The sequence below is a fragment of the Passer domesticus genome, chromosome 18 (assembly GCF_036417665.1).
Source record: "Passer domesticus isolate bPasDom1 chromosome 18, bPasDom1.hap1, whole genome shotgun sequence".
NCBI classification, from domain to species: Eukaryota; Metazoa; Chordata; class Aves; order Passeriformes; family Passeridae; genus Passer; species Passer domesticus.
The window spans coordinates 2,838,291-2,865,392 of NC_087491.1; the positions used below are offsets into that span (position 1 = coordinate 2,838,291).

The following is a 27,102-nucleotide window of genomic DNA, read 5'->3' on the forward strand; positions in this document are numbered from 1 at the left end:
AGCTTGTCTGCAGCCCCCGTGGGAGCAGCGAGGGCGCTCCCAGCCCTGACTTAAACACTGAAGCCACCCAGCCTTGCACTGAAAGAAGAAAAGAGGCCAGAAATGGCAGCCATGTCCAGGGCTCTCACTGTGCCACCCTCACACAGACCTTGTGCTCCCCACCGAGACCTGGGATGGATCAGCACTGGGCAGATCCCACCCAGCCCCAGCTGGGAGGTCCCATCAGCCATGCCTTGGCTGCAGCTCCCCCAGCTTTGCCCTGCTCGCTCCACCTGGCTGCAGCTCCCGGAGGCCCTTCCCAGCGTGGCCGGGCAGGGTGCTGGCCCTACTCACTTGTCCCTCACTGCCTGGATGGCTTCGGCAGCGCTCTCGTAGTTGTGCTTCTCCATGTGCCTGTACATGGTGCTCAGCTCCACCTGCCGTCGGAAGTAGATGTCCACAGAGCTCTGCTTCACTGTGGCGTAGATGAATTTATCCGAGGGGTTGCGCAGCTGAAAGGCAAGGTGGGGCTCCAATGTTTTCTGTCCTTCACCAGCAAAACTTCCTCACCCCAAAGCTGTTTCCAATCTCCCATCTCCTTCAGGGCCTGTTCCCTACAGAAGACCTTGATCTCCTCAGAGGATGCCACAGGGCAGTGAATGCTCTGGGACCATGGTGCTGGGGCAGGGGTGCTATGGGACGGGGACAGGGTGGCCCTGAGGGTGCAGGAGGCTATGGATGCTGTGGGCAGGGCACGCAGCAGGGTGTGGGATGCTGTGGGTTTGTGCTGCTGCAGGGCACATTCCTGCATGCCTGGGCTGATGAGCTGTGCCCTTGCCAGAGCAGGAAATGGATTTGAGGCATGTGGGGAGTATTGACTGCACCGCAGGGACGATTTCATTAGTTATAACTCATCCATAATGAATTGCTTCCTCGGTGGTCAGAGGAGGCTCTCCAGGAACTGGCAGGCACTTTGACTGCAGACAGGCTATTTCTGGACAGGTTTTCCTGCTGATCCCTGCCCACGTCTGTCCATTCCCACCCAGGGCAAGGGCTCAGACTCATCAGCACCAGCCCAGGCAGAGCTCCCTGGGTCTGGGTCCCAGCACAGATCACAGCCATGGTGAATCAGGGCTCTGGGAACCACAAGCCATGATATATGCTCCAGGAAAGGGGAAAGCAAGCAAGGGGTCGTTACCCGGGGGTCGTTAATGCCTGTGATCCTCTCCTCAGGTCGGTCTAACACCAGGAAGGCTGCCAGGTTGGCAGTGTATGAAGCCACAATGATCATAGCAAAGCCAGCCCACACCATGCCAAGGATACGGGCAGAGAAACTCCGGGGAGCACCTGTAGGGAGAGAGGAGAGATCAGAGCAGCACCACGAGGGCTTGGCTTGGTTGCCAAAGTTGTGTTGATGCACATGAGCCCAATGGCAGCTGCAGATGTGCACCATCTATGTGCTCTGCCAGCAGCTGTGCAAGGACCCTCTGCACTGCCCGAACCAAAAAAACCTCCAGCTCCTTCCATGCACACAGGGCATGCTGTGTGCCACCCTGAGAGGGTGGGTAACCCTGGGCAGGGGATCCAGCCCAAGTTTCCCTGCCATGTTTCCCATCCTGTGCTGGGGCTAGCAGGAAGCCCTGACAGCTGCCACAAATGTGCAACACTCAGCACCACCAAAGCTCCTACCAGCCTGCTCCGGGAAGGGCTCAGGGAACGAGGTCCCACAGGGACCATGTGAGAGGGGGAGGCTGTGGAAGAGGGCAGGGGCTTCCCCCCAGCCTGCCCGGCTCAGAGCCTGGGCTGCAGGGCAGAGCAGTCCTGCTGTGAGCTGTGACTCACCTTCTCCAATGCCAGAGTTCAGCAGGACCCCCCAGGAGAACCACATGGCTGAGGAGAGAGTCAGGGCATCTTCCTCCTCCTCCTCACTGTTTACTTTGAACCGGCCAAATGGGCTGGAAAACAAAATGAAGAACCCTTCTCATTCCCATCACCCTGATTCCCAGGGCTCCCCACTGTGCCTTACGTGTCCTGGTGCAGCCCTGTGTCACCCATTCCTGTACTGTGCCTGGTCCCAGACAGCTTTCCCTGTTCTGTCCCACTGCCTGGCACATCCCCCGTGCTGACCTGCAGCCCTGCCTGGCTCACACTGGTACTGGTCCCATCACAATCTCCAACCAGAAAGATCATCTGACCCTGGCCAGCTCAAGCCTCTCCCACTGCAGCACAGAGAGATCCCTGCAGATTGGCCATCAAAGCCTCAGGACACAGGGCTGAGGCAGGGACAGGTGCCCTTAGAGGAGCTGTCACAGGGCCGAGGAAGGCCAAGAGGAAATTCTCGGAGCCCAGAAGCTGACAGTGCCCTTGGTCAGGTATTTCTCCATCACCTGGTCTGACAGGTGTGTTCCCACATATCCATATCCCTTAGCTTAGGCAGCCAGAGGGGCCAGGAGCCTCAGCCCAGGGCTGGTGGGGCAGAGCAGGGGGTTAAGTCCCTGTGAGAGCCCCCAAAGGGCTTGCCCAAGCAAGGAACCCAGGGGACAGTTCCCAGGAGCACCTCCCTGTCCCCTCCAAATCCCAAGTGGCCCAAAGTACACTCACCTGAATCGGTCTAAGAGGTACAACATCACTGCCACCACATGCACAGACAGCCCCACCAGCAGCCAGAGCGTGCTCTGGAAGGGCTGCATGAATGAGTCCAGGGTGCTGCGGGGGATTTCCTGCACACAGGAGAGAGGGGAACAGCGCTGGCACCCCCCCTGCACCCTGCCTGCCTGGAGGGACCCACAGGGGTCCTGCCCTGTCCCAAGCTCCTGCTGCTCAGGAAGGGTCAGGTCAGACAAGAGCCTGCATTAAAACCAGCAGCCTGGAGCCTGGAATTTGCAGGGGCTGCACTAAGCACTGCAGTCTGGGGAACGGGAACCTCCCATGTTCTACAAAACCTCCCACCCAGACCATACCTTCTTCACGAGGATGGTGAGGCCCTGGTACTTGAAGGGCTTGGAGAACTCAATGTACTGAGCCCGCTCGTTGTTGATGGTGAGGGGAGCCACAATCATGTCAGCCTGGCCGCTCAGCAGCTCCCCCATCATCCCGTTCCACTCCTTCTTGTTGCTGTTGTTCACCTGCCAGGAAACCAAGGCTGGGTCAGACCCCTGCCCTGACACACATCCCCCACCAGCCAGGACCCTGCACTTTTTAGGAATCGTGCATTGCCCTTCCACCCCACCCTGCTCAGGAGAAGGGTGTGGGGGTGTTTCAACACACAATACAGGCAAAGGAAGATCACAGGCTGCCCAAACTCACCCGCTCTTGGGTACCAAATTTACCATCAGCCACCAGGTGGACCTCGTAGGTGAAGTTCATCACGCCTGCCAGGCGGATGAGCAGGTCGATGCAGAAGCCGTAGCAGCACAGTGCCACGGTGGGACGGCCTGGGGGAGGGACAGCATGAGGGGGGACAGCCCCAGCCAGGGACCCCGCGCAGCACCCGTGCCTGTCCCCAGGGAGAGCAGCCACCCCACGGCTCTGGCTGCAGTGGGATGTGACCAGGTTATCCTTCAGGGCCATCTGTCTGGCCGCCCTCTCACACTGCCTCCAGCCCTGTGGCAGTGGGCAGGCTGGGGACAAAGGGGTCCCGTTCCTTTGCCACGTCCCAGGGAGGGGGGCTGAGAGGGGGTGCTGCCCACCCACTGCGGGCCAAGGAGAGGGCTCAGTGCATGTGCTGGAGGAGTCCTGACATGAGCCCAGCAGGCTGAACACAGCCCAGGACACAACTCTGGGGGGACGTTGTGCACAGGAATGTGTGATGAGCCAAGGGGATGCCCTTCAGGTGGATTTGGGCAAGTCTGGTATTGCTGAGCAGCTCCCACCCTACACCAGGTGCTGATCCTGACACAGTTTCTGTGACAGTTTGAAACTGGTGCTGTGTCAGTGCAGCATGTGCTAATGTGCCTCAGGGTCCTTGCTGCTGCTGGAGATCAAGGCAGAGAGAACTGGAACATGTCAGGAGACAGAAATTCAGGATGCAATCCCTCAAAGCAGCCCTGGCACCCATCCAGAAGAGAGACAGTGGGCAAGAATCTGTTGGGCTCAAATCCCTGGATCCCAGGGTCCAACTCGTGCACAGTACTGCTGTGAGGCTGAGCTGATGGAGGGCATGTCTGAGGGCCAGCTGTGCTGTCATCTCTCTGTGCCTCATCCTCTGGGCCTCCTGTGTGTCTGAGCACCCTCCCTGGAACCCCTTTTTGGAATGGCAGTCCCCACCCCCCAGACTGTGTTACCTGGGATGGTCTCATTGGGTCCAGTGCAGAAGACCTTTTTGACAGGATCTCCATTGATGGTGAATTCCTCCCTGCACGTCCCATCTGCCTGAGTGGGCTTCACATACACAAAGGGCTCTTGGTGGATGGTCACAATCTGTGAGGTGAAGCACAAACACCCTCTGGTCTGTGTTTTCCTTCAGAGCTACATTCTCGTGGTGGGAGCTGGGCTGCCCTCCCCACACAAGCTGTGGTGCCCTCCCCAGCTGCCATCTCAGCCCAGCAGCAGGGCCTGGATTTGGCATGTGGAATCAGAGAATCCTCTAGGCTGGAAAAGACCTTTAAGATCATGAAATCCAACTGTCAACACAGCAGTGCCAAGAAGAACACCAAGAATATCTGCTTTCCCTGCACCCAAGGTGAGGAGTGTCCTCCTTCATGTGGCACTTTCAGCTGAGCCTCAAAATCTGTTTCCCTAGCAGGAGACTGACGGGAGACACAGCCAGGACTAGTGCCTGGAAAGGGGTTCTAGGCAGTGCCCCAAGTTCATGCAGGTGTTTCAGTCCTGCCCTAGACTTTCAGTAAAGCAGCAATCACAACACACCCACAGCACCTCTGTGGGGACAACGCTGCCAGTGGGAATGGGATTTCCCTTGCTGGACAAAGGAGCTGTACAACAAATGAATGGTCAAACTGGTAAGATCAGCCTGGCCAGGGTCCAGTCACTAAAGTGGGATCCAGTCACTAAAGGGCCTGCTGAGTGACACTTAGAGGAAAAGCAAGAGAAGCAAAGCAAGTCTGGAGGGACCTTCTGCCAGTGTTACCTCCAGCTTCTGGCCACCAGCTCCTCAGGGATTTCCTGAGTTCAGCCTTGCAGCCACCAATCTGCCCACCCTCCACAAGAGGTTTTAATCTCCTTTTGAATCTTTCCCCCTGGTCTCTGCACTGTCTAACGGAGCTGAACCATGCCTTGGCCAAAGGAGCCCGTCCTTGTATTTCTTGCAAATCTCTGACAGGTGTCCTCTGGCTCCCATGAGAAATGGTGAGCACCTTGTTCCTCCACCTTTCCATGCTGTTTTCTCTCATATCCCCTTCCCACCTGTCTCTTTCCAAACCCAAGGATGCCTGCTGCCCTATCTAGATTGACTCCAGCTGAACGTTGTGCCCTGAACACACTCCAGTATCTTCTCTATTTCTCTCCCATATCCTCTTCTGGCCTTGCAAATGCCGCTGCCAGCTGCATGGAGGTAAGAGGCAGATGAAGTCACTGCCTGGCATGCAGAGATCAGAGAAACTCTGCTCCTAATGCCATTTGCTCTTACCTTCAACTTGGTTGACATCTGGTAGCCTTGAGGTTTCTCAGTTTCCCCTCCTGGCCAGATGATCTTCCTGTCGTTGGTCAGGACCTGAGATGGATCCCAGAGGAGGCAGATGGACATGAGGCCAAGGTGGACACCCCAGTGCCAACCCCTCCCCACCCCAGCCAGGCCTGCACATACATTGCTGCCATTGTAAATCCCAACTTGGACCAGTTTCCGGTTCTGCAGGTTCATGATGCTGTAGTTGGCAAACTTCCTGTCCCCGTCCTCGTTGAACTCCACCCGGCCAGTGACACCCTCTGAATACTTGGAGGACATCAACACCCTGGGGAGAGAAACACAGCTGGGACAACCTAGAACACCCGCTGTGCTGTTGACATGCCCACAAGGCAACAGAAAGGCAAATGCTTCCTCTCAGTTACCTGCCATAAGCTCACTACCTGTACAAGTCCAGCCAAGGCTACCCATGGTCTGTTCATAGACCTGTGGTCATCCCCTCCTGGTGGATAGGATCAGTTTCCCAAATGTTCTCTGCCAAATCTGCTGCCATTGCCCCTTGTTCTCCACCAGATCAGTCCCATTTCCCTTTGGAATGATCTGTCCCACAGCACCCAAGGCCACTTTCCTCTGGGGTTCCTTGGGAGATGTGCCCATTGCTACAGCTTTGGTACTGTGCCTGGCACCTGCCCATCCCAGCCTGGCTAGAGGCACACACAAACACCACCAAGGAGAGAACCAGCCCCCAAACCCTGGAAAGGTGATAGTAGAGACTCACAGGGATTAGCTGAGCCTTTTGTGACGAGCAGCTTTGACTCACTCATGCCAAAGACTGTCACTGCAGGGGATGCCAGAAATGCCTCTAAAACCATCTCCAGGCCTTGCAGGTCTCATGCTCAACAGAACCCACGTCTGCAGGGAGTGGCTGCTGCGCCAAGGCCCAGCCCCTGTGGCCCCAGCAGCTGCAGTGATGCAGGGATTGGGGTCTGGAAGCGCATGCAGGACCTGCCGATCCCCCTGCCCTGGCAGCAGCACCCCACAGGCACATGCTCCCATCTGTGACACTCCAGCCTCCACATCCACAGCACCAGGGTTTGCTACAGCCAAGGACAACCTGTCCCATGCATGGACAGCTCCTGCCACCAAACCCTGCTTGCAGCACTGGACACATGCCACAGCCCTTGGAATGCTCAGCAGGAAACATGTCAGCAGCACTGAGGTAAAATGGGACAGAAATATCCCCCTACCCTGAATGGGCAGAACCCCCCCTCTCTCCCACTTCCACCCATGGAATTAAACTCCAGACTGGAGGAGGCCATGGTCCCCAGTCTTCTCCTCCTAGAGTCATTCCCTGCCCACACATCCCAGCTGTCTATGCACTGCCCAGGGTAGCATGGGTTGACATGGACTGAATTGGTGCCAGGCACCAGGATGATGTCTAAAGAGCCTGGAAAACTGGGTGCCATTGCCTGAGCCTGTGTCTGGGAGAGTTTTCTAGGAGAGATAGAGATGTAGCCCTCACATCCAAACCATGCAGGACAGTCCAGGCAGCCCTGTGCCACATGCTCCAAAGCTTTAGTGGCCCTAAACAAAGCCACCATGTCCTCCTGCACCTTTTCCACATGCTCCCACCTTTTCCAGCTCTTCCCCACCAGGTCCTCTGCTCCCTCCAGCAGGACGCTTTCCCCAATACCTCTTAAAAAGGGGTCCTGTCTTCCAGATGTTGGTGTTGCCCACGCAGCCCCGCGGTGGGTCTGTGATATTCTCCTTCTCAAACAAGTCGTGCACGGCCTGGGCCACCACGGCGACAGCGTCACTGATGTGGGCTGACTCGTTCTTGCCGTTGATGAGCTGCAAACCGATCACTCCTGCCGCGGCAGAAGGGGAGGCGGGTCAGCATCCCTGGGACCCCTGGCTGCTCCAGCGTCACTACCACGCCCAGCTCTTGGGACAGCGAGCACATGGCTACGGGGGGAGCATCCCTCGGATGCAGCGGGTAGGTGCCTGAGCTTCAGGCAGGAGCAGGCAGAGGCAGCGGGGCCGGGCTGACACCCTGACACCCCAGGCCCTGCCCTGCCCGAGCCTTCCCGGTGACAGGCACGGATTCGGGGCGCGGCAGCCCCAGGGTGGCCAAGGCTGGGTCTCCAGGCAGGCGGAGGGGACGGAGGGCGGAGTGCGGGGCCAGCACGGCTCCCCCAGCCCCAGGGGTCCCGGGGAGGGCAGGGCCGCTCATCCCGGCTGCCCCGGGCTCCTCCGAGCCCCCTGCAGCGGCACGGCGCTCCGGAGGTGCCTACCGTCCGGGGCGTAGCGCAGGGCATTGCCCGAGATCTCCCGCTCGCCCACCAGCCACACGTAGCCCGAGCCCGTCATGTTGAGCATGGCTGCTGATCGGTACACCGTGGCCGCGTCATCCTCGCTGCAACGACACGAAGGGAACGGCGATGGGGCTCCAGCTACGGGGCGGCCAGGCCGAGGGTGCGGCAGTGCCGGGGAACACGCCGCCCCCGGTGACTCTGACTACCGGTAAGAATAAACCCTCCATGCAACGGGACCCTTCTCTCAGCTTCGCCCGATGCCGCAGCTCCCGGCGCTGCTGGGCACTTGCACGTCTGCCCAAAGGGCTGCGGGCCTGGGGCCATCAGGCTGCCCTCGGTCCCGGCTGGGCCAGCGCGCTCCATCGGCGAGCAGGCTGCCTCTGCAGCGCGGCCAGGCTGGCAGGGGACTGTCACCGCCCGGCCAGCAGCGCCTGGGCACGTTCCGGCTGCCGGGACAGGGGCTGCCGGGGGCTTCTCCAGGCTGCCAAACCCCAAATCCACACTGACTCCAGCGCCGGGCAGCGTGGGAGAGAGGAGATCAGAGCAGGGAGGGGAAGGGGCGGCACGGCCTCACCTGGCGGAGAGGATGATGACCCTGGCCTCCAGCTCCTTCGCCTCCAGCAGCAGCGCTGTCACATTTTTGGTCCCAGGGTCAAACTGAAGCACTTTCTCAGCCTGTGATGAGTGTGAGCAAAGCTGGTTAGTGAGTGAGCCCCAGGGCTGGTGGTGAGAGCCATGCTATCTAGAAAAGGGTCAAGAGAATTCATTAAACTGCACAAAAGTCCGCTAAATAAGATTGGTTATAGTTATTTTTTTCTTTTTCTTTCCTTTCTTTCTTTTCTTTCTTTCCTTCCTTCCTTCCTTTCTCTTTTAAGATTTTGGCTTTTTGGTTGTTTTTATTAATTTTTTTTTTTTGCACTGTGCATGCAAACTGAAGTCAATCAAGACCCAAAAAGAGGCGTGCATTGTACAGGAAAGAGAAAAAGGCTTTGAAATGCAATTGAAAACTCAAACGAGTGTTGTTTTTCAAAAACATGGGAAATGAAAAAAACATATTGCACAGGGTTAACCTTTGGGAATCAAAGTGAGCAACTTACACCAAGGAACTGTTTCCTTTAGGGAGGAAAGGGGTTGGTTCAACTTTTCAAAAAAAAAAAAAAAGAACTTGCAAGTTAATTACTGGTTCACATGCATGTTTCAAAAAGAAATCCTTCCAGGGTCAGCTGGCTACGTTTCCATTCTCAAGTCCAAACCAAACTATCTCAACATAAAAACGTGCTACCAAGGAACATAGTCATGGATATTTTTTTTCTTTCTTTTCTTTTCTTTTTTTTTCTCTTTCTCTTTTTTTCTTTTTTTTTTTTAATTTTTAATTTTTCTGTTGGCTGTGGCTATTTTTCATTTGCTAGTTAGGTTGGTGGGCGGCGTGCATTTCCATGCATATATACCTTGGGTCCTCGCTTGTTGTCATAGGAAAGTTGGTCGAGGTTTTCATAGTTCCTTTTTTTACTCTGATGAATAATGTGCACAGAGAAAATATGTAGACACAGAAGAATATTATAAACAGTTGAAAATGACGTGTAGTAAAGCAATCCAACATCCACCTCCTCCTCCACTGTTTGCTAAAGGGTCTCTATAACGCTGGAGCTCGCAAAAACCACTATCAGGAGAGATTGTGCCTCAGCTCTCACGGGAGCGTCACGGAGCAATCTGAGAGCAAAGCCTGAGTGGCACAGCTGGTGCGATGCAGTTGCATTTTCCCTTGAGGGACTGGGGGATTCTTCAGCAAGGAATTTTTATCTTAAGCTCGGAAACAATCTAAGGGCCTAAGTGGTGGGGTTTCCATGGAATTACTGTGGAAGTAAAGGACAAAATGTTGTGTACGGAAAGTGCTGGATAAAGGCAAACTGTTACAGTTAAGAGTATTAGCATTACTAGCATCACTATCAGCATTACAGTCCTGTCCACCCTCAGAGAGTCCACACAAAGTGAGGTGTCTCAGCTGAACCTCTCACCCCCTGAAAGGAGGGAGCAGCTTCCTGAGCTCTGTTGACATCCAAAAGAAAAAGATAAAGTTCTCTAGGTCCCGTGTTGGCTCAAAGCGTGGCGATATGAAGCAATGGTGAACATGGGATGGCATTGCAGCTTTTACCTGGTCCCTGGGTAAAAGGGCACTGTCTGAGCCTGGGGCACCTCATGGCTCTGCAGCACACGGGTGGCCCTGGGAGGTGCAGCTGCCTGAGCCCAGGGCCCCCTAAGCTGGCCCTGAGCATGGCTAGTGGGGCTCACTGCTTGGGGGTCTCCATGCTGCTGCCTGGAGCATGCCAGCAGGGCTTGGGGCTGACCCCAGTGAGACTGGGCTGGAGCACAGATCCTGCTCCTCCCTGCTCTGCTGCCCCAGCCGCTGGTGCTGCCTGGCCCCAGAGGAGCCCAGGGCAGGGCAGCCACTGCTGGAGGTTTCCTCTTGGGCAGGCAGCGTGCTGAGGGCCCACAGCCTCTGCTCAGAGCCCTGACCCTGCAGCAGGCTGCAGAGAGCCCTGGGACCTCTCGGGAGCAGCCCCTGTGGCCAGGCCAGTCACAGCAACCTGATGGTGCCCGCAGGAGAGGGCTTGGCAGTTTTTGGTGGGACATAGTGTGACATCTTCTCCTTGACCCCGCCCCAGCTGAGTGTCCCTGATCTGCATACATGGGGTGTGGGACACAGCTCTATACTCTCTTGTCCATTTTTCCAGAGCCTGATGGCAATGGATCCCTGCCAGGAGCCCGACCCTTTGCACCCCTGGCACAGGGATCCATGCTCCAAGGCTGCTCCTCAGACAGACAGATTGCTCTTCATCTTGCTTTCCAAACTAATTAGCTTGCCTTTTCCAGAGCATTCAGGCCAGTCTTTGGCAGGACATCTTGTCAGGTGTCCTTTCCATGCAGCTGTGTGACCTTTCCTTTCTTCCCCTTGGAGACAGCCTGACAGGTTTTTCATTGCCTTTCATTAAAAAAATTGGGCCCTGGCAAGGAAAAGTATGTGAAGAAGCCAAATCTGCTTGGAGCTCAGGTCTGCCTTCATTTCTGATGACTCCCACAGTGAGGATTTCTGCAGTGGCTTCTTAGTGGCTGCTGCTGGGCCTGCAGTGAGTCCTGGAGTAATGACTGCAAGGACACCAGAGATGCAGCAAGACAAGCAGGAATGTTCTCCAGTCAGGCAACGCTGCTCACTTCTCCCCAGGCACAGTCAATGTAGCCAAAAACTTGGTCATCCATGCTGCAGCCACCAACCAGAAATTCCTGGGATGTGCTGGCACCTCGACCCAGGCTGGTCAGCAGAGTCTTCAGTACAACAAGGCTGGCCCCAGGTCACCTCTCCCTTTCACTAGCCCTGTTTCCAGAATTACACTAGTAATCCTCCTTTTCCCTTTTTCCCATGTGGTCCTGCAGCCCTTCTCTGATCTTCACGTTTCACACAGGGACTGACGAATCAGAAGTTCCCTTTCCAACACGTGCTCCTGCAATCACTCAAAGATTTGCCACTTTCATGGAGGGCACTGTCCCAGAGAAAGGCAGGCAGCTCAGCAAGGACCTGCCACCTCTGACCCAGAGCTCTGGTTTCAATGTCCAGCACTCCCTTCCGCGCCCCAGGAGCCCCATGAACGAGCAGAGCTGTGCTGGGTGGAGCAGCTCCAGGCTGGGAGCTGCTGCAGACAGCCCCAGGATAAGGCCAGTAGCACATGGGGCACTCCAGGCTGGCCAGCACGGCCTGGGTGCTGGGCTCAGGGTGCTGCTGGAGGTGCAGAACCCACACAGTGGTGCCTGGATGGCACATGGGGCTGGCATGGACCCTGGGGGCAAAGCCATGCTCCAAACCAAGAGCCCAGATGGCAGGTGAGTCTCTGACCCTGAGCAGGTCCTCCATGTCCTCAGGGACTGTGGTCTAAGCCTTGAAGAGGTCGAGATCATGTCTCCTGCCTGCTCCCTCCCCAGGGCCTGGGCTGCCCTTGGAGAGGCTGGGGAGGGCCCATGGTACAACTTCATGGCATGAAAAGAGCCAGCACATCAGTGATCAGAAGAGAGATTGGAGAGAAGAGGTGGAGGAAGACAGGAAAGACCCAACGGGGTATCTGCCACCTGCAAGACCAGTCAGACCAGTCTGCCTGACCTTTTGTCAAAGGAAAAAGAAACAAGATGTAGTGGCACACCCCAAAGAGAAGACAAGGTGACCTACTAGGACAGAGCAGGTGCCCCCGGCTGGAGAGTGGCTCGAGCATCTGCAGCAGCCCAGGGGCTGCCAGAGGACAAAAAGACATGGTAGATGCAGTGCAAAATGGGGAGGGTCTGAGGACAGACCCTCCCTCCCCATCTTTCAAGCTCTCAAAGGCTTTCCTGCAGGGTGGGAAGGCTGAAGTAGAAATGCACCCTGTGTGTGGAAGCACCACATGAGGGGGGCAAATAGGAGTGGAGGCATGAGAGGGAACAGAAAATGGGATGCACAGGAACTACAGGAAAACAGAAAGTGGAATTCAAAAGATGCAAGAGGAGGGAGAGAGACTGACAATGGCTCTCCCTGTATGAAGGGCACTGTGTTGGGAAGAGACTTTGGAGAAAAACACTGTCCTGCTGTCACCCAGCGGGAAGCTGCCTTTGGAGGCAGGAGGATCCCTCTGTGGCTGGTGAAACATCAGGGCCTTGTGACAGCCTGGAGTGCAGCAAGGATGAAACTTCTTGAAAACCACCTCCATAATCAGGAGTCTGGTCAGTCTGGCTTGTGCCTGCCTGCACCCCTGCAGCAGCTGTTCCTCCAGGGAGATGATGCAGAGCAGTCACAGGATCCCATCTCAGCTCAGCCACCAACTCCAACCACAAGAAGCACCCATGGCCACATCTCAACAGCCGAGAGACTGCCAAAGGTCTGCAGGTGGGACTGCAAGGAGCAGGCTGGGGAGGGAACATCCCCGAATGGGTGCCTGCCCTGATGCTGCTGGAGACTTGGATGAACTCAGGCTCTGCCCATCCGAAGAGGATCTCACCCTGCCCCAGGAGAGAGGACACGCTGAGACAGGAGGTGTTTCGTCGCCTTCCAGATTGCAGCCATGCCTCTCCCTGTGCTCTTCTCTGCTTGCCTTGAACACTTGTCCAGTCCCTTCCCTCCAGGCCGTGGCTCTGCGCTTTGTCCCCGCTCCTCGGGGCCCTGCCTTGCTCCCTCCCTGCTGCTGCTGGCCCTGAGAGCAGGAGCGAGGTCCCACACCCGGCCCTGCCATGCATGGGGTGTCAGGAAAGCAGCGTTTGGCATGTGCTTCGATGGAGATGGGAACGGGCCGACAGCGCTACCGAGAGGATCATCAGAGCCCCGCTGCCCTGCCCCGCCCAGGCACTGAGCTGAGCCCCGATGGCCAATTCAGAAGCTGCTTTTCGGGGTGGGTTTGGCACTGCTGGGTCTGCCTGGCCCCGGGGTGGCTGCAGTGGGGCAGGTGCTTCCCTAAACTGGTCCTCTCCTTGGGTGGGAAACTCGGGCAAGGCATTTGCAGAGCTCCAGGTTATCCTTCCCTTCATTTTGTAGTCGATTTACATGTAGGAGATTTTGACCATGGCAAAGCAAGTGAAATGAATAAAGTACAAAGTTCTGTCAGGTACTAGTCAGACACTGTTGATGCTTTAAGCATGTTAGCCATGTTACAATGGAAAGAAAAGGTGTTTTACATACAGAAATCTACATACATACAACAGCCCAAGACTTCTAGTTTCGTTGTTGTTGCTTAAACAAAGCTACAAGACAATGTTCAGGAACTGACCTTGGACTCTTTCTCCTCCAGGAGGGTCTCCAGCTTCTTCTGTGCAGCACGACCCTCGTGGTCGTCACTGACTATCAGAATGACGTGGTTCCAGTTGAAGACTCTCATCATCTCAAACCAGACGTTGGCCTGGTGAGAGTAAGGTGGGACCGTGCGCAAAAAGGACAGGTGGATGCTCTGCAAGGAAGAACAAGAGCTGAACACAGACTGTGGGGGTGTCAGCCACGTCTGCAGGGACAGGGACAGGGACAGGGACAGGGACAGGGACAGGGACAGGGACAGGGATCCATTCTGGGATGCACATCTTGAGCTAACGTCTGGGACCTGCATCCTTCCTTCTGGCTGGGGAGCAAACCCTGGATATGACTTTGTACCTCTCTGTGGTTAAACCAGGGGACGGCAAAGGGGAGTTTCTGCTTTGTGGTCCATAAATGCACAGAGAAGAAAGGCCTATCAATCCATGAATGACCAGCAGTGTTCAGTGCAAATATAGCCTTGCCTCTTGACCTTTTAAATAATGACCAGACAATGGACATCAAAAAGCAGAAGAATTCCCTTCAGAAGGCCAGAGACAGGTACAGGCAGCTGTGTGTTCATTGTGTCCATGGCAGAAGTTCAGAAAGGCAGTTTTATAACATGGTCCCTGGCTGTTTCTAGGTCAGCCTGTTCTGCAGCAGCAGGCAGAGGAGGCAGCTCTGGACCCGTGCCCCAGCAAAGCTCTCTGGTTGGGTTAGAGACATCGTTATGGTTGGGTGATTGTGCAACAGCAATTCCAGCCTAATTAAGTACAGTGCTCTTAGGGGAGCAATCAGACCAAAAGCTGGAGCTGACAGAGAGCTTTTAAACAAATGCAGCTTGTCCAAAAAGCCCTAGAGTCAAATATTAGGAAGTGAAAGTGCTCATACTCAGCATGGACCCTACTTGACAGCCCAGCTACGTGCTGGAGGGAGGCAGGAGCCAGAACTGGAGAGGACAAAAATAAAGCACCATAACATTTCTTTCTCTAAGGCTGATATGGTTGTCTGAACCGAACAGGGCTTGTCCAGACCTGCTCATCCAGTGACCAGACGCAGAATGAGTCAGAAATGTCCTGAATGGGCCAAAGTAACACACACTGGGAAGGAAAAGGTGTCATGTTCCCCATGGACACACACAGGAGGAACAGACACACCAGATAAATCCTCTTCCTCACACTCTACACAGTGATAATGTCAAACCAGACCATGAAACGTGTGGAAAAATGCAAACTCCCTGCTGTGCTCGGGGCTCCCTGCCCAGGGTCAGCAGGTCCCTGCTCCTGCCCCAGCCCAGCACATGGGAATGGGGGAGCAGCAGAGCCACCACAGCACCAGGAACATTTCCTGAACTCAGACTCTGAGGAGAAGGGTGGGTGTTTAACCAGAGGAGGAAACAAACCAGGAGAGCCCCAACAAGACTCTCAGAGTATGACTGATACAAACAGTACAGTTACAGGAAAAGCAGCTCACCCCACAGACCCACGGGATTGGGAAAAAGCCCCACAGGGACAAACAATGGAAAGACAAGCATGGTGTCCACACTAACTCAGTGTGCAAGATCTCTCTGAGGTCAGCAGAGATGCCCAGAAATTTCCAGGTCCTGCTGCACAGCCTGGGCCAGGGGCACACCACCTGGGTCTAAGCATTTATAATTTTCAACCCCTCAGCATTTTTAATTGCTTTAAGGAAATCCAGGGAAAGTGAAACTGGAAATGGGGAAAAATATCAGAAGAGAGCAAAGAGCTGAAAAAATAACAGAAAAGCCAATATTAAAAAATGAAATCAGAGAAACACAGGTTAAAACATCTATAAAAAATTTTTCAATCCCTTTTTCAAATGAAAAAAACCCCTTTGAAATTTCTGTATATTGCATCGAATTACTTTCTAGCTTCCCAACCAGCTTGCAAAAATGGTGTTTAACCAATCATGGCTTTCTTAAGAATTATAAATACATAACACTGGGTTCAGAGGAAAAATTACTGCAAAGTTGTTGGGGGTCCACTTGGTTTAACAGTCCAGGCAAATTTGTTTTCTGAGGTGGTGTCAAATGGGTCATGGACAGACTCTGGTGGTATCTCAGCTCCTGGATCCCTGAACTGTGGTTTTCAAATAGGATAATGAAGAAAAATTAATATTGAGTGCTGAGCTGAGATCTCAGGATGAGCACTCAGGGTCTGGCACAGCTCTTGAAGCACCTGGGACTCCTGAGCATCTTTGCAAGGGCCAAAGAATGGCAGAAAAATGAACAGAGTCCCCCAGAGGTTCACATGGCCAGCTTGTGCTGTGCAGAGGCAGCTGAGGATCCAGCTTGGTGTGATTTGATACCTCCCCCATCCCAGCACACGCAGTGACATCCCCCAGGTCCCTGTCACACCCCTCTGGAACTCAGCACAGAGCTCTGCTGGGCATGGGCACATGGGCTGCCCTGCAGAGGAAGGGGAGGCAGTGATTTATACACCCTGATTAGCTCATTTATTGGCAAATAACTGTTAAAAAAGACCAGTGGTTTTTAGCAGAGCCCCTGTGAGACAGGGGCACAGGTCATGGGCTCACTCAGCTGCACCAGCTGTGCTCCTGCTGTGCTGCTCCAGCACTTGAACTCGGGGCTGTCCTCACTCCCTCCCCTCGGATCAGGCACTCAGCAAAAACTGCTCCCCACTACAAATCCACACTGGCCTTGTGGGGTGGTTTGTAGGATCCTCACCCCTTGCTCTGCTCTGAGTGTGCCTGGTGCCAGCCAGTGCTGGAGTGGGACCATGGCAATGGCTCACAGCAACCCCAAACCTCCCTGCAGCCCACCCACCCCTCAGTGCACAGCCCTGTGCTCCCCCACTTCATTCTGGTTCTGCAAAAGGGCAGCAAATACAGGCTGGGGTGAAATCCAGGGGCCCAAGCTCAGCAGGAACCCAAGGGTTGGAGCCAAAAAACACCAGAATGAGCAGGGTTGGAGGCTGGGGATGTTTCCTGTGAAGTAGGCAGACCCTGGCACAGGGTGCCCAGAGCAGCTGTGGCTGCCCCTGGGTCCCTGGCAGTGCCCAAGGGCAGGCTGGACAGGGCTTGGAGCAGCCTGGGATAGTGGGAGGTGTCCCTGCCCATGACAGGGGTGGCACTAGGTGGGCTTTAATGTCCCTCCCATCCCAAACCAGTCTGGGATTCTGTGATGATTCTGTGTGGGGTCAGGACATGACATCTGCAAATATCTGATGCAAGCCCATACAAAGAGGAGCTGTTTGAGCAGATGAATGTGTGTGTCTGTGTGTACGTCTGTGTGTGTGTGTGTGTGTGTGTGTGTGTGTGTGTGTGTGTGTGTGTGTGTGTGTGAAAACACAGACTGTACATGCACAGCTGTGAGCCTGCACCTGCAGAAAGCACAGGAGTGCATCCACCCCTGCCTGAGTGCTGCAATCCTGTGCACAGCCTGCAGCAGGCTCTGAGCTGGGAGAGAGCACTGGGGGTGCCTTGGCATGGGGATTTACCCACAGGGAAAAGGGCATGGCTGGGGGCCAGCAGGCAGTGCCTGTGTGTCCCATCAGGGCCTTGCAGAGCACCATGAGTGAAGGGTTTGTCCCCTGTGTGCCCAGGGGCTCACCCCAGCCAGGGCCCAGGCTGGGGGAGGGATTTTTCCTGCAGGCTGAAGGGAGCAATGTGCTTCATTACCTGTGGCACTGGGGTCAATGCACTCCCCAGCTGAGCTGCCTGGGGGATTTCAGAGAGATTGACAGAGATCCCAATCTGTAGAGCTCCTGAAAATTTGGTAAAATTCACCAGCTGGGCATGAGAAAGAAGTGTTGGCCAGTGTTTCCATGGAGGGAACCTGCCCACTGTCCCACACGACAGCTGTGGGGTGGGAGGGAGCTGAGACAGCTCTGAGATAGCTCAGAGAGTGCAGGGAGGGATTTTGGGGGCAGAACTCAGACTGAAGTGCATTCTCTGCCTTTCCCTGCAGTGCATGGAGGAAGGGATGGGGCAAGGCCACTGTGGGGTGGTGGGGCTGCCCTGTCCTGCTCCCAGTTGGAATCTGAAAGGCTGTGGGGATCTGCTGCCATGTGGGAGTTCCATCAGGCTATTTCTCCACTACCCGGGCCGGCCCTTGCACATTCCAGGCTGCCCTGCTGAGGCCTCTCCTGCCCTGCTGAGGCCTCTCCTGCCCTGCTGAGGCCTCTCCTGCCCTGCTGAGGCTTCTCCTGCCCTGCTGAGGGCTCTCCTGCCCTGCTGAGGGCTGTGCTGCCCTGCTGAGGGCTCTCCTGCCCTGCTGAGGGCTCTCCTGCCCTGCTGAGGTTTCTCCTGCCCTGCTGAGGCCTCTCCTGCCCTGCTGAGGCCTCTCCTGCCCTGCTGAGGGCTGTGCTGCCCTGCTGAGGGCTGTGCTGCCCTGCTGAGGTTTCTCCTGCCCTGCTGAGGCCTCTCCTGCCCTGCTGAGGGTTGTGCTCCCCACTCCCAGGACAAACATCTCTGTGCTGCACCCAGCAGCCTCTGCAGCCATCACCTGTGGGTGCCAGTGGAGGGGTTCTGACCCTGACCTTGGTCAACAAGAGCCACTTTTGTCCCCACCTGCACCTTCCCAGCCCTAACAGGGCTCCCTCTGAGCACGGGCTGCCTGTGAGACAGTAATAAGCAGCAAACCCTTTGCAGTGGACAAGCCTTGTGAGGGCTTGGAATGGTTCCAGGGAGAGCGGAACCAGACAGAAATGGTTCCAGAGAGAAAATCCATCCCCTGACTGGAGACAGAGACAGACCTCACTTAACTACCGGGGCAAGGTGCTGGAGCTGAAGAAGCTCTCCAATTGCAGCATGTCTAAACTCCACTTTCCAACTCTTCCAGCAGCAGAGCAGGCCTCTTAATTTATTAATTTATTATTAATTTATTAATTTATTAATTTATTAATTTATTATTCTATCTCCCTGTTCCTCTGCTGCAATGACCTGCTGTGGGGTGGAGAGCGGCTCAGCAGCCAGGGTGTCCCTCCAGCCCCACAGGTCCCTCGTGGTGGTGTTGAAGAGCACAGACCTTCCTGAGCTGTGCATCCCCGGGCTCTGCTCTCACACTCGGTGTCAGCTCACATTTTTCATGGTGCCAGGATGTCAGTGTCATCTCGTTTGTTTCAGCTGAGATGCAGAGCAGATAGAAACACCCGCAGTGGCCTGTGGGGGACGGGAGCACTGAGGGAAAGCCAGAGGGGGATTTTTGCAATGCTCAGCCCATGAGATCTCCCTGGAGAGCTTTCCATAGCCATGGACACACAGTGATGGAACCACTCTGCTGCCTTCACCTTGAGAGTCCCTCTCTGCCCCAGTCCCCTGCTGACCTCTCTCAGAGGTGAGGGATCCAGAGACTCCTCCCCAGCACGCGGGACTGTGCTGGGTGCTGCGGGGGTCTCAGTAAAGGAACAGCTCATGATTTCATGAGGTGTATAAGGAGGCCAAGACAGAGTGCTCTGCCTGCTAACTGCAATATTATTTCTAGAACAAATGTTTGGTTACTGGAACAGTAAAACTCACCTCCCTCGGGTATCTTTGCTGAAAGACTGGTACAGCTCATGGGCCACTGTGCTTCACTGGAGATGCTCTGAGAGCACCAAAATATTCTGGGCAAACCTTCCATGCTGAGGCCCACACCTTTCCTCTCCTGGTAGCCTTAAGAGGATCAAAATTAACCCAACTTCAGCCCCCTGTGAAATTCAGCTAAAATTGTCTGATGCCTCCAAAACCAATTAGGGGCGTACATAAAAAGTGATCCTACAAGCTTGTTTCCATAGAAACTAAGCTGAAAGATGTAATTTCCTGAATTAAAACAAAAAAGAAAGCAAGCTGATCACTGGAAACCAAAAAGGGAACAGCTGAATGTCCCTGTGTCACGAGCCAGCCTGTCCTGCATGGGGTGTGCAGAACCTTCCACTGTCCTGTCCCACAGCTCCACACCCCTCTGTCCCCCACTCCCACCTTTGCTGTCCCCTACACTGTCCAAACATCCTTTGTTCCTCTACACAGTCCCTGCCTTTGCTCCATCTCCTGTCTGCAGCTCCCTGCTCTTCAGAGAGCTCCAAGCCTTGGTGGGCAGGAGGCTGAGCACGATGCCAGCCAGGCAGGGGCACTCTGAGGGGTGTTGGGGTGGGCATCCTGGGCTCCCTGCCCAGCTCTGCCAGGCAAGTGTACCCCTGGACCTGTTCAACACCCCCAGTATTCCATGGACAGCACCTCCCTGCCAGCACACTGGGTCACCACTGTGGCCGTGGGTCTCTCCCCAGCCCTGAAGGGAGCTGGGGGGGGGTTATGAGGCTGCTCTGCAGAAAACATGTTTTAAAAAGGAAAAGACTGGCAGAAGGAGAGGACAGAGTCAGCCCCTAGGGGTGAGCACTCCAGGCCAGCACGAGGCTGGACAGCACAGGTGGGCAGCTTTACTGGGCACAGCCCTGCAGAGATGGAGCAAGAGGAGGTGCAGGGTCCCCTCTTGCTGCCATCGTGGGCCCTGTGACAAGGACCCTCTCAGTGACATTTCTGTCAGATCTATCTCCTCCCTAAAGCAGCAAGAAGCAAATCCCCCCTGAACACTTCCTGCCTGCTCTGCCAGCTCTGCTGCCATCCCTTTCCATCTAACCATGCCTGGTGAGACCCTGACAGGATGTGCAGGTCCCCAGCCCTGCCAGCCACCATCACCAGCACTGCCGTGGTCATGGCTTGCTGACCACCCTGCCATGGCTTCCCTGGTGGGAGATGCCAAAATCTGCTGCTGCTTCAGCCAAGCAGTGCTGCTGGTGCCTCTCTGGGAGCTTCTGCTCCTCCTCCTGAAATTTGACTTTATTTACCGTGTAGGTGGAGTGACTATTTTTGCACTGAACATTTACATTTGTGAATATTCACATTTTCCAAGCAAAGGCTGATTCGTGCTTTGAAGCAGGCTCGATCTCACCCACTGAACTCGTGTGCCTGGATGAAATCCTGCAACGGCATTTGGAAGGCCTGGCTCTGCTCAGCTCATCCTTTTGCCTTTCCTAAAGCTTTAGGTGTTTGCCAAAGGGGCTGTGAGCTGAGGGCCAGGGCAGCACCTCATTGCCCAGGCACTGCTTGCACATGGCAGGACCTCATCCAGTCTGGAAGTCTCTGAGTTCCCACAGGGACAGCTGAGACACTGGAATCTGAACCTCTGTCTTGAGTGCTGACCAGCCTCAGTGTCATGTGAAGCCTCAGGATATTCTGTTATCTCCCCTACCAATACCCAGAAACCCAGAGAAGTGAATGCAACGAAACAACCTCCCAGCCCTAGAGAGATGTAGAGGCTCTAACAGGATCCTCTGCCTGAGCCCCCAGGACCCCCTGGCTGGCAGCAGTGAGCAGGGCAGGAGCCAGCTCGTGCCTTTGCCGTGGCTGGAGAGCAGCGAGCCCGGCAGCCTGCACAGCAGCGCTGCAGAAATCATCCGGCACTATGTAGGTCAGCACTGGCAGCTGCAAAAAAATTATGTACCCTGGAATGCAGGGGAGAGAGAGAGAGAGAGAGACAGAGAGAGAGAGAGAGAGAGACAGAGAGAGAGAGAGGGAGGGATGCAGGCTGGGCTGGAGAGGGTGGACGGACAGACACAGAGAGTGCAGACATCATGAACCCTCCTGCCGGGACTCTTGATTTACAGCACATGTATGAGGTATCAGAGCAAAGCATGCATCAGTTACCTTATCAGAATATATAGACATGCGTGTTGTCAGACCAATGACAGGGATCCTGTAGAAGCCAGCTGTGTATGATACAGGTGTTGGTGTTAGGTGATCGTTGGGAGCAGGAGGGTGACTAACTAATATTGCATAGACCTGTAGGACAGGATACACGACACAAACATTATTTCACGGGAGCGCAACGGCCATCGAGCGCGATTTGTTTTTCCCTTTTCTTTTCTGCAATGCTAAACAGCCCCATGTTAACATGATAATGGCACTGCAATGGCTCGGAGTGGGGAAGCAGGGGCGGTGCTGGGAGCCAGGGGTGCTGTGCCACGGCTGGAGGGGATGGCTCTGCTCAGGGTTACGCCCTAATGGAATGCCGTGCCCAGCCGCTCCTCTCGCTAAACTAATAACTTCCACGGATTAAAGGGAAGCATCTCCCTTCCAGTCACACTGTGTAATGCGATTTCTTTAACCGCACATTTAATACTCGGTTGTAATTCCCCTCTGAGGACTATTAGGAACAAAGTGGTCAGCTGGGACTGTGGCGGGAGCGGGAGCGCGGAGCCAGGGAGCGAATCAGCCATCTGGCCCTGGGCACACGGGAATGGCAGAGCGCGCAGGGCGGGGGCAGCAGCCGGGATCTGTCCCCGGCCAGGGATCTGGGCTATACCAAAATGGGGAAGGAGGATCTCGGGAAAATTCCGCTGTTACGGCAGAACTGGGATTTTGGTTTCCAGCAGGATCCTGCTTTGTGTCAAAGGCAGAGGAAGGAGCTGGGTACTCCCTGGGGATCCTTTATTACACCAATGTCCTTTCGCAGCACAAGGAATGTCCCCAGCTGCTGACAGGTCTCCAGCTAGGGCGAATCAGTGCAAGGACTTTGATGTCTGGAGGAAATAACTCCTCCTTTTCCAAGCATCTGCCCAAGCCCCAGGAGGTGCCCAGCACCCGGGCTGGAGGGACAGATTGCCAGGACAGGAGAGGAGGACGGAGCCTGCCTGGGGAAGGGCCCCTGCGGTCTGGAGGAAGAGGGAGGATCCTGCTTAGCATTGGGAGGGAGTAAAGTGAGGGCGCAGAGGGAGCTGGGGCAGGGGCTGGAGACCCTACGTGGGAGTAGGGATTAATTGCTAGAGAAGAGCTTGGGAAGGTCCTGGGGATGCAGGAGGAGGGGATGCCCTGGGCAGAGGTGCCCGGTGCTGACACGGGGGGTGAGGACCCGCAGCCAGCAGGGCGGGGCAGGGCGCTGGGGCAGGAGCGGGCTCGGGGCAGCGGCGGGGCCGTGCGGGGCTGGGTTAGTGCTGTGGCGCACGGCAGCCGCCGGCAGGAGCCATTTTGCGTGCGCGGGCCCCTCCTGTGCCTCGCAGCCCCCGCTCGGGCACGGCGCCAGCGAGCGGGGACCGAGCGGGGCACAGCGGCCGGGACAGCCCCCAGCGTGTCGGACAGAGCGGGCACCCCGAGCCCAGCGCCCCCCGCAGCCCCAGCAGCCGCGGCCGCGCTGCCTCCCGCACGGCTGTGCCCGCACCGGGCCGGCGCTCCGCGGGCGCTGCGCGGGGACGAGGCGTGGAGGCGGCACGGCCACGGGCATCCATCGGCCGGCAGCGCTGGAGGGAGCCTGGGCTCGGAGCGGGACCCGCTGAGCCTCCCCTGCTGCCAGGGGACAGCGGGGGCCGGCGAGAGCCCGCGCTGCCCGGCACGGCCGCCTCGCCACGGCTGTCCCCAGCTACCCTCCACCTCCACAGCGGGAAGCTGGGCTGCAAAGTCGTCGGCTGTGCCCCACGCGGCCCCTCCAGCCCCCTGCCCTCGCTGGCTGTGCGTGCCCGGCTGCGCACACGCATTTCTCTGCGCCTTGGGGCGGTGAGGCTCCGTGCCGGGGGCGCTCATGCAATTCGGGGCGCGTTCCCATCTGCGCACGGGCCCCCGCGGGCCTTCCGAGTGCGGAGTGTGCTGGACGAGGGGTGGGTCTGTGCCTGCCTGCCCGCCCCGACGGCCCCCACTGACGGCCTGGGGTGGCTGGCCGGGCTCTGCACCCAGGGCACACGCAGGGGAGCTGGAGAGGCCACCCCGGGCTGCACCGCAGCACTGAGGGCTCGGGCTGCACCCTCCGGGGCGCTGAGAGTGACCCGTGGGCACAGCAGGGAGGATCATTCTGTGCTCGTGTGCACAGTCATACACAGCGCACACCGAGTCTGTGTGCGTGAGCACCCTCGGTCTGTGTGTCTGTGTGTCTGTGCAGGTGTGCACCCTGGGTCCGTGTGTCTGTGTGTCCATGTGTCTGTGCATGCCGTGCCGGCGTGTCTGCACCCCCAGCTGTGTGTGCCCATGTCCCATGTGTGTGTGGCAGTGGGTGTGCCAGGTCCCTCACACAGATGTGTGTGTCACAGCAGCTGTGCACTCTGGCACAAATGCAGACTTGTGTGTGAGCCCATGTTTGCACAGCAGTGCACGTGTGCACATGGCATGTGTGTGTGTGTGTGTGTGTGTGTGTGTGTGCACATGGAATGCATGTGTGTGCATGGAATGTGTGCACATGGAATGTGCGTGTGCACATGGAGTGTGTGCATATGGAGTGTGTGTGCACATGGAGTGTGTGTGTGTGCACATGGAGTGTGTGCACATGGAGTGTGTGCGCACATGGAGTGTGTGTGTGCACATGGAGTGTGTGTGTGCACATGGAGTGTGTGTGTGTGCACATGGAGTGTGTGCACATGGAGTGTGTGCGCACATGGAGTGTGTGTGTGCACATGGAGTGTGTGTGTGCACATGGAGTGTGTGTGTGTGCACATGGAGTGTGTGCACATGGAGTGTGTGTGCACATGGAGTGTGTGTGTGCACATGGAGTGTGTGCACATGGAGTGTGTGTGCACATGGAGTGTGTGTGTGTGCACATGGAGTGTGTGCACATGGAGTGTGTGCACATGGAGTGTGTGTGCACATGGAATGCGTGTGCACATGGAGTGTGTGTGTGCACATGGAGTGTGTGCACATGGAGTGTGTGTGCACATGGAGTGTGTGTGTGCACATGGAGTGTGTGTGCACATGGAATGCGTGTGCACATGGAGTGTGTGTGTGCACATGGAGTGTGTGTGCACATGGAATGTGTGTGTGCACATGGAGTGTGTACACATGGAGTGCAGCCCGTGGGCATTCCTATGTGTGTGAGGGCACAGTCTGCGTGCATGCGTGGTGTTCCCTGTGCCCACATGTCCCCCCAGTTTGGGTTGCCCGTGTGTGCTCACACCTAGCTCTGTGTGTGCCTGTGTGTGGTGTAGGTGTATGTGCATGTTGCTGTGCATGCACAGCATTGGGTGGGCATGTATGTGCACAGCTCAGGACATGGGGGCCTGTGTGTGCCCTGGTATGTGTCTGTGAGCCTGTGTGTGCCCAGTGTGTGTGTGAGCCTGTGTGTGCACAGGGGCTGTGTGAGTGAGCCTGTGTGTGTCCTGGTATATGTGAATCTCTGCATGCCTAGGGTTCGTGTGTGAATCTGTGTGTGCCCAGGGAGTATGTGTGAGTCTGTGTGTGTCTGAGCTTTGTATGTGAGCCTGTGTGCACCCAGGTGTGTGTGTGTCTGTGTGTGCTCAAGGGCTGTGTCTGTGTTAGTCTATATGTGCTTAGGCTTCGTCTGTGAGTCTGTGCCTGCCTGGGCTTTGTGTGTGAGCCCATGTGTGCCCTGCTATGTGTGTGGGTGCTTGTGTGCACCCCAGAGTGTGCGTGTGATCCCTGTGTGCCCTGAGGGGTGTGTGTGTGTGCCTGCGTGTGCCCCAGGGATGTGGGGGTGCCCTTGTGTGCCCCAGGCTGCTGGTGTGAGCCCGTGTGCACCCTGGGGTGTGTGTGTGAGCTCCTGTGTGCTCTGAGGCGTGTGTGTGAACCCATGTGTGACCCGGGTGGGCGTTGCAGGTGGCCATGCGTGCCCTGGGCGGTGTGCGTGAGCCCATATGTGCCGGGGGGCTGTGCAGGTGCCAGTGTGTGCCCCAGGGTGTCAGTGGGTGCCTGTGCGTGCCCCAGGGTGTCAGTGGGTGCCCGTGCATACCCCAGGGTGTCAGTGGGTGCCCGGATGTGCCCGGGGGTGTCAGTGGGTGCCTGTGCGTGCCCCAGGGTGTCAGTGGGTGCCCGTGCATACCCCAGGGTGTCAGTGGGTACCCGGATGTGCCCGGGGGTGTCAGTGGGTGCCTGTGCATGCCCCAGGGTGTCAGTGGGTGCCCGTGCGTGCCCGGGCTGCGTGCGGGTGCCCGGGTGTGCCCGGGGGTGCACGGAGCGCGCAGCCTGCCGCGCTTACATAAAGGCTGCAATGCGGGCAGTGCGCCCCGGGCCCGGCAGGACCCCGCACGCCGCGGCTCGGCCGGGGGGCACCGCGGGGCCGGGGCGGGGTGGCCGCGGGGGCGGCGGCTCGGGTCCCGCCGGGGACGGGGCGGGGAGGGGGTGTCGCCGTCCCGGGGTACCTGGCTGGAGATGAGGTCCTCGCAGACGGACAGGGCCATCTGGATGGCGTTGGGCTTGTGGGTGACGGAGGTGGCGTTGAGCTGAAGCTTCCAGGTGCCGTGCCGCTTGTTGGCCTGGTTCACCGCCTCGCGGAAGATCTGCTCGTGCTTCTTGGTGCTCAGCACCGCGCCGATATTGACGATCTTAGGGTCGCAGCCGGCGCGGGCGAAGGACGAGGAGAAGAGGAGAGCGAGCAGCAGCAGCCGCATGGTGCTCATCCACGGGCGGCCCGGAGCCCGCCGGGCCCCCCGCGCCCCCCGCCCGCCCGCCCCGCGGGCCGCCCGCCCGGCTCAGCGCGGCCCCATCGGGCTCGGCCCCCGGGCCGTGCCCGGCGCTCGGCGCGGGCGCTGCGGGCGCTGCGGGCGCTGCCGGGCGCTCTCCCCGGTGCTGAAGCGCCCGCGCCGCTGCCGCCGCTCCGCCCCGCCCCGCGCTGCCGCAGCGCCCGCCCCGCGCCCGCCCCCGGGACCCCCACCCGCCCCGGCGCTGCGGCACAGCCCCCCTCCCGCGGGGTGCTGCGGGGTCGGTGGCACCTGGCAGGGCGCGGGTCCCGCTGTCCCCGTGCCGGGCTGCGGGGTGCCGGTGCGTCCCGCGCGTCCTGCGAGAGTCGCTTGTGCGGGAGGTGCGGGGCAGAGCTCTGGGGGTCCCGCTCCGCCCTTTTCACCTGCAGTGCCCTTTCGGGATCAGGGCATTCCCGGTGTCTCGGAAGGCACGGACACACCGGGCATTCAGCAAAGCAGGGACTGGGGGTAAAACATGGTCCGTGGGTTTGTTCTCCACACCAATATTCCCAGTTATGCAGCACCTCTGCACGCTTCCGCAGCTGTGCCTGGGACAGCTGTGTGTGACATGGACTCTGTCATGGTCTGTGCTCTCTCCAGGGCTGGGGAGCCTTCCCTTGACCAGCAGAGCTCCTGGGCAGAGATGTTCAGCTGATGCTCAGCCTTGTTCCTTCGCTTCACTCTGTCCCTCCAGACAGAGCCACCACTCTTCCAGACATTAGCTCACAGGGCAACCAGCCACTTCCCTCTATTAAATTCACCAAATTTCTCTGGGATATAACCTTAAGATTTCTCTGCTGAGGAGATTTCTTGGGGTTCTCATCAATTACCTGTTGTTGGGCTACCATTAGCCTCCCTTAAGGAAATGGAGGCACAGCAGCCAGTGGCCAACATCTGGAGGGCAGTTCAGCTCCATGGCAGAAAGAGACTGAGTTTCCCTCCTGGACTGCATCTGTTCCAGGGCCAGAGGGGTGAGGTGGCCAGGACAGCACATTGATCCCCAGACCTGCCACTTTGGCCTTTTCAGAGAAA

General features: G+C 57.0%; 1 protein-coding gene across 27 annotated transcripts in view; it reads right to left on the bottom strand.

Annotated features, from left to right (window-relative positions):
* GRIN1 (glutamate ionotropic receptor NMDA type subunit 1) overlaps positions 1-26,185 on the bottom strand; it is a 39,464-nt gene extending 13,279 nt beyond the window's left edge. For 22 of the 27 annotated variants that reach the window (XR_010349111.1, XR_010349110.1, XR_010349113.1 and 19 more), the window contains exons 1-16: positions 25,753-26,185; positions 21,326-21,460; positions 13,650-13,826; positions 9,321-9,383; positions 8,447-8,547; positions 7,852-7,973; positions 7,251-7,425; positions 5,741-5,885; positions 5,564-5,647; positions 4,263-4,398; positions 3,286-3,413; positions 2,940-3,104; positions 2,581-2,699; positions 1,822-1,934; positions 1,178-1,326; positions 334-491 (exon numbers count right to left, since the gene is read on the bottom strand). Coding sequence is in view for 23 of the 27 variants with exons in the window: in XM_064393858.1 (XP_064249928.1) it covers positions 334-491; positions 1,178-1,326; positions 1,822-1,934; positions 2,581-2,699; positions 2,940-3,104; positions 3,286-3,413; positions 4,263-4,398; positions 5,564-5,647; positions 5,741-5,885; positions 7,251-7,425; positions 7,852-7,973; positions 8,447-8,547; positions 9,321-9,383; positions 13,650-13,826; positions 21,326-21,460; positions 25,753-26,010 (2,228 nt within the window). In the remaining 4 variants the exon portion in view is untranslated. The remainder of the gene's footprint in view (positions 1-333; positions 492-1,177; positions 1,327-1,821; positions 1,935-2,580; positions 2,700-2,939; positions 3,105-3,285; positions 3,414-4,262; positions 4,399-5,563; positions 5,648-5,740; positions 5,886-7,250; positions 7,426-7,851; positions 7,974-8,446; positions 8,548-9,320; positions 9,384-13,649; positions 13,827-21,325; positions 21,461-25,752) is intronic. The other 5 variants (XM_064393862.1, XM_064393856.1, XM_064393851.1 and 2 more) reach the window with 1 other exon arrangement.
* Positions 26,186-27,102: the final 917 nt, after the last annotated feature.